This window comes from Bidens hawaiensis, unplaced genomic scaffold (assembly GCF_021521415.1).
Source record: "Bidens hawaiensis isolate Kalapana, Puna unplaced genomic scaffold, B.hawaiensis_p1.1 tig00004126_1, whole genome shotgun sequence".
Taxonomy (NCBI): Eukaryota; Viridiplantae; Streptophyta; class Magnoliopsida; order Asterales; family Asteraceae; genus Bidens; species Bidens hawaiensis.
In genome coordinates, this window is record NW_027491245.1 from 2326650 (window position 1) to 2333490 (window position 6841).

A 6841-nucleotide genomic window follows, 5' to 3' on the forward strand; every position below is an offset into this window, starting at 1 on the left:
AAATCACAAATCCGAGTCCACAATCTTGTTCCTAATCGTTTTTGGTAAGTCCCTCTCGAAAATCATCCGTTTTCATAACCATTTCGGCCTCAAATCGAGCAAAAACGTAACTTGAGTTTTCGGGTCAAAAACCGCCTTGTTTTGGTGTCAAAATGCAAGCTTTTGTGTTTAAAAGTACTAGGAATCGATAGCCCTTTCAATCCCGAGCATTTCCATGTCAAAAACTTCGATTTTGGGTCAAAAATCTGGAAAATCTGGAAAACCCGTGGGTTTCTCCGTCGCCCAGCTTGAAGGAGTCGAATCAGACTCATTCGATCGAACCAGTCGATCGAATCAGTCCATTCGATCGAATGCGTAGATCGAACAAGTCCAGTCGACCGAATAGGGAAGCAACCGAATGGTCTCCAACTCATTCGATCGAATGAGTTTTGTATTCGATCGAATGAGTGTTATATTCGATCGAACGTGTTCCTATTCGATCGAACGTGTTCCTGTTTGATCGAACGTGTTCCTATTCGATCGAACGTGTTGTATTCGATCGAACGTGTTCCTATTCGATCGAATCAAGCCAGAACCAAGTTGTTTCCAAGATTCGCCTGAAGTGAAGTTCGTTTATGATATAAATTAAAAACCTAATGGAAAATGTGTTAAGGCGGTTATCGAAAATGAGTAGTAGTAATAGTGGTAGCAGTAATTGATATATGTAAATATTATACAGTTAGCCGAGCCCAGTTAAAGAAAGGAATTACAATCAACGGCGAGCGTAACAGGATCCAGGTGAGTTTCTAGCCCCATTCCTTGTTATGTTTTCGGGGCTGTGTGCATACTTGATGTGTTGTTAATACATTTATCCTAAGTGATAAGTGTATGCCATATGTGATATATGTGATATGTATGAATGATTGCTTGATGGTTCGTGAACGATCTTCGGATATTGCACGTACTGTCAGGTTGTAACGTTATAAAGCCATATGCGATATATGTGATATGTATGAATGATTGCTTGATGGTTCGTGAACGATCTTCGGATATTGCACGTACTGTCAGGTTGCAACGTTATAAATATGGCAAGTATGATATGTATGTTTATGTGTATGAACGTAATAAAGTTAATAAAAGAAGGAAATGACGGTTGTATGGTTGTATGGTTACGAAAAGGGTACCAGACCCTAATAATATCTGTGATGTTAGGGACCAGACCCTCATAATATCTGTGATGTTAGGGACCAGACCCTTATAATATCTGTGATGTTAGGGACCAGACCCTTATAATATCTGTGATGTTAGGGACCAGACCCTTATAATATCTGTGACGTTAGGGACCAGACCCTTATAATATCTGTGAGGTTATAGGGCGAAAGGCTCTTTAAAACGTATGATTATGAATGTAAAGAAAGTATGTAAGTAAGAAAGAAAGTATGTAAGTAAGAATGAAGGTATGAGTACTTATGTGTGTATAAAAGAAAGTTATGAGGTTAAGTACGTATGTATGTAACAAGGTATTGTATGGTAGTGTATGATTAACTAGAACTCACTCAGCGTAGCTGACTTTTAGTATGCACGCAGGTGAGTAGGATGAGACAGCTGGCTTGAGTGGAGGACACATGGCAGAAGACTAAAGCCTGGCATCTGAAGATCCGATATGTTTTATAAGTTACGTTTTGATTTTGAAAGACAAGAGGAATGTTTAAAGACATGATTATGAATTGATATGTAATGTTTTATGAAAGTTTTATATTCCGCGTAAAGTTTTTAATTAACTCTGATATTTAGAACTGTGTTTATGAGTAAATCCAACACGCAAGTAGGGTTACCGGTAACGGGGCCTTACACACTTCACGTGTCTTTGTGTACGATACTCGGACTTCCTTAGCCTTTACTACATACGATCGGTACACTTGCCGGTTGTGTGAACTTAAGTTAGGATATTTCGTTTGAATTTAAAGCTTAGTTGTGAGTCGTAGTTTTCGTAGATACATTTTCTCACATCAACAGCGGCGTAGGAGTCAATTAGTTTAGGGTTTTGATTCGCCAGGTCAAGGTGAGTGTGTGTGCAGTTTTAATTGAATTATAAGCGTGTTTATATAGAGATTTAGGAATGAGGCCAGCCGCGGTTCGTTTTTGGTATTGTTAGCTGTTAATTGATTGACAATTCCCATGATTAGGGTGTAGGATCGGATTAAGGTAAGGAATGATATGGCAATATTAATTTCATCAATTAGTCCGTGAATTATGGTTCAATAAAAGGGGGGGGGGGGGAGGGTTCTTTTCCTGCGATGGTGATGAAGGAAGGAGGAGGGAAAGGTTTTTTTTTTGTTAATTTGCAATTAGGTCCTTTATCTATGGTTGTGGGTTAAAAAGTGGATAAATTGTTAGTTTGGGGGTAGATTTTGAACAAGCCTCATAGTTATATATAAAAATAAATAAAAATATTAAGCAAAAAGGGACTTTATTGATAACATATCCGAACCCGAACCCAAGTCGGGTAATGATTACAAACACGAAAAGGAAACGGAAAACCCAAAATGTCCCGTCTTGCCAGAAGACCAATAGATTTAGATAAAAGGTATTCATTAGGTTTGTTTATTGAAATAAAAACCGCTATAGTCATCCGTGACCGTAATCTATCGATAGAGGCCTATAATCTCTGTAATGATCTATATACCTATCGAATTAGACAACCTCGATATAGGCATAGGCTAATTATCTGAATAACATGCGAAGATCGTGAGTTCGGAAAGGCTAGTACATATACCACTCGACAATGGTGAAACTCTTGTAATACATGGTGACTAGTGTGATACCAAATTGATGATTGTTGCCAAGACACGCAAGCTTTTTCATGAAAAATACCCTATGCCTTGAGATATACCTACAATTCAAGATTATGTAGAAGTTTTCCCCGTAACTTTTCCTAGATAATTCCCGTCAAAACACATTGAGTTTAGACTAGATCTTGTACAAGATGACGCACCGATATCTAGATCTTCGTACAGATTGGTGTCATCAGAAAAACAAAATCTATCCAAACAACTCCAGGAACTAGAACTGAACAAACCGATCATTAAAATTCGGTGCCCAGTATCGAGAATTGATGATTTATTTGATTATTTGCAAGGACCTGATCTATGCCCGAAGATCGATTTACCAAATGGATATCAACAGAAGAAGACTTTCTGAAGACATTTAGCTCCTCTAGTTATTCATTACATAACACATTTCAAATTTTTCTTCTTATTCGAAAATCCAGTTACCATAGCTCTTAAAGATGAACGAAAAAAATTCGATTTTGTTCTTTGTGCACAAATATGGATGGAACATTAAATTATAAGCTCACGCCATTTTGTCATTCCTTTGAGTTCTTTGAATCCTTAATAAGCGCATCATGAGCTTCAAGAATTAATGATCGCGCGTTCGCTATTTCTACAAGTGTTTGTAGGGCTGCAAAAGAAACAATAGTTTATGTTATTGAAACCCACGACAGGAAAAAAAATGAAGAGCAAGATGTTATTTTAAATAGCATTTGAAATTTCACCGGTCTCGAATGAAAGTTGAGACGCACGAAGCTTTGGAGAAACCAAAGTCCCAAACATCGATAGTACCTTTGCTCGTTCTTTCTGGAACCTCAAACATAAAAATTCGGTTAAAATAATTAAAATAAATTAAATAAAAAAAATGTTAGGACACAACAATAATATACTTTATGATATTGTTTCACTATATATAATATATAACATGAAGATTTTTTTTTTTAAGCTAGACATAATTTGTTACAGTAAATTTCACATACAACAAGCTATTGGTGGGGTCTTAGACCCCAGATAAGACGTGACTGCTAACCAAATGTCTTAAAATCTCACATATGTATTCACTCACATAATCAGTGATAACTTTGAACCCATTACCCATAGAAATTTTACTAAACACTCTTTTATATAACTTTAACTGAATAAAAAAGTTATTGTTGTCGTTTAACCAATTATACCATTAGTCTTAATTGTTTAACCTAAGTTCCAAAAAAATATCCGATTGAATTAGTGAAAGCAACAAACTAGTGACTTGCGACCATCGTTTCTGTCTTTCTGATTTTTGCAATGTGCGACCACTTGACCAGGCGCACCAGCAGTGTTTGGCGGGGGGCTAGCCACAGCCAACAATTACTAAAGTGTTTTCAGTATTTTAAATGAGTATTTTTATTGACAGTGTATTTTTATTACGACTCTCTTTTATTAGGTGAACTGACCCAAAAAGTTTGTTTAAATACCAACACCATAAGAAAAATATCCTAGCCTCGCCATTGGTTCACACCCGTAAAAAGGGGGTGCAACCTCTCTATCCTCTTAGGACATATTTTACAGGGTACATTTGTTTATTTATTTCTTTAATTATTCACTCACATGTTTCTCTGTTTTTTGGGGTGATGTCAAAGTTTCAGATCCTTTGCCACTTTCCAGTGTACTCTCTTCATTTCCTAATAAGAATAAACAAAAATAATCAAGGTAAGGTTTCTTTTAAGTTGTAATCCTTAAAAAGTATAAAAAAAATTATATCATTATGCATTGCAAAAATACTGAAGACAAAAACGGTTACCAGAATCCTGACTGCTCAGATTTTCATTTAACTGTTCGATGTTTTCGTTCTTCAACGAGACGGTTTTATCATCAGTAGATGTCCATTTACATAAACTGAACTTTGGTGACTTTGTTGTAGAGCCAGCTGGGAGATTAATGAACAATTTTAAATACCCATGATTTGTAACCATGAAATTTTTAGATGACATTTCAGAAATACTCGATCTGCCACACACAATTGTGACAGAAAGAACTATAGCAGCAATAATAAGGATCTATAAAAAATATAAAAATTTATTTCTTATTATTGGAAAAATAGTTGAAGCATTGGATATCTCCTAAACAAAATACATACATTAAAAATGATATCGTTGTGAGCATCTAAGCATATGATTTGTAGATGTTTCTGTAGAGTATGCATGCAGCTGAAAAATCAAGAAAACCGAATGGTAGCATTTATCAGTTTTGTCTATTTGAGTTATGTTTTATATTTAACGGGTCAAATGGGTTGACGATGAAGAGATGCTAAAAAAATGGCAACCAGTCCAATGGACTGAAGTCAGTTAAATTGTAATTTTAAAGCATAGAACATCCTAAATATATATATTTTTAAATTTATATTATTACTTTTATTAGATTTTTGTAATCCTATTTTCCTAATTAATAATTTAGTCAAAATTTGCGAATTTAAAACATAAGTGTTCCGGTCAATCCCGACTTGTTTCAACTAAAACAAAAAATCTGGGCTGGCAATTTCACGACTCAGCCTTAAAATAATTAGGTTTTGGGTTGACACATCTAACCAGTTTAAAAAAGGGGTTGGGTTTGGGCGGACCTGTTTAACCCGTCTAGCCCACCACCCTGTTTAGTTGAACAAGTCAACCCACCAACCCGTTTAAATAAACAGGTTTAAATTTATTCACACGTTACCGTTTTTTTATTTGGTCCAAACCGTATTAAAGCAAAACCAAAAAATCATTCAAGAATGAAGGTAGTACATACCATTGTCACAATAATCTAGTTCCACTGTTGTAGCAGCAGAATGGGGTTTAAGGCTAAGCAAGGTGGGGTTTACACGCGAACCACCCATTGAATGCCGAGCACTAGCTAACTCCAGCCATCCCTGAAATCACATCACATCGTTACAAAAATATGATTACGCCCACTTTCTACAAATACAAGCATAACAATGAACACAAAGTATTCAGTAATATTCAAATCATAACATTAGAATAGCATAAAATGTACAACGAAGGGAAAAAACAACCCCGAATAATACTTAAAAGTACTTTGGGAATTTGGTAAGGCAAAGGAAATATGAAATCCAATTATTCTTTAGTGATAATCAGTTTCATATATTAGCTTGAAAAAAATCCACCAAATAAATAAATAATAACCAAGATTCATGTTGCAGTTACCTCATTAACAAGACCTAATCTTGATAAACAGTTGAATATCTATATAACTAAAATGAAAGAAAGAACATCTCCAATATTGAATTGGTTTAAGGAACACTAGTACCTGGCGAAAGGTGGAAGATAATGTTTCGATCAAGACGAGGTAATTGTCGAGTGAATCAATAAACATCAATGTTTTGTCGTCTGTCTCCGTTGCTGATAGTTTAGAAACTGAACCTTCTTCCATGGCGGCAAATCTATCAATCACATCGGACGTTGGCTGTTCCTAGGGGGGATGGAACGCAAGAGAAAATGTTACAGATTTTAATTTTGAAAGGCTCTAACTGTAATAAATTGAAGTTGTAGGGCCATAATTGTAAATGCCAACTAACTATTCAAAGTTTTCATGAACCATTCACTCGGAAGTTTGTTTGTGTCGTTTGTTTAATAAATGAATGAACATAAACAAAAAAATTGTGTTCGCTATCGTTAAATTAAACGAACGAACATCAACACATGTTTCTTTTGTTTATTTATATCTGTTCGTTTACATGTTAATAGAAAATAGTTATATATTATGTTGAAGAGTCATCTACTTAATGGTATTATATGTGTTCATTCATTATATCCGTTTATGTTTGTTTGCGTTCACTTACATTTATTCATTTATGTTTGTTTACCTTTGTTCAATTATGTTCATTTATGTTTGTGAACTTACACAAATAAACATAAACGAACACAGACACAAAATATGTGTCTGTTTAAGTGTTCGGGTTCGTTTAAAGTTAAATGAATAAACACGAACACGCCCTTGTTTGTGTTCGTTTACACGCCTAATAAACAGAAATTTTCTCACTGTTTTCTCTATTTTAT

At 35.1% G+C, this 6841-nt stretch overlaps 1 protein-coding gene across 2 annotated transcripts; it reads right to left on the reverse strand.

Moving 5' to 3' along the window:
- Positions 1-3312: 3312 nt before the first annotated feature.
- On the reverse strand, positions 3313-6238 carry LOC143625602 (uncharacterized). Of its 2 annotated transcripts, none has more exons than XM_077095893.1 (6): positions 6093-6238; positions 5583-5694; positions 4591-4716; positions 4398-4471; positions 3536-3617; positions 3313-3441 (listed from the first exon to the last, which is right to left on the reverse strand). In XM_077095893.1, the coding sequence occupies exons 1-6, from the start codon at positions 6213-6215 to the stop codon at positions 3347-3349; spliced, it is 612 nt and encodes a 203-aa protein (XP_076952008.1). In that variant the 5' UTR covers positions 6216-6238; the 3' UTR covers positions 3313-3346. The 2 variants fall into 2 exon arrangements, with proteins under 2 accessions (XP_076952008.1, XP_076952007.1); XM_077095892.1 differs by having other exon boundaries at positions 3315-3441; positions 5574-5694.
- Between the last annotated feature and the right edge of the window lie 603 nt (positions 6239-6841).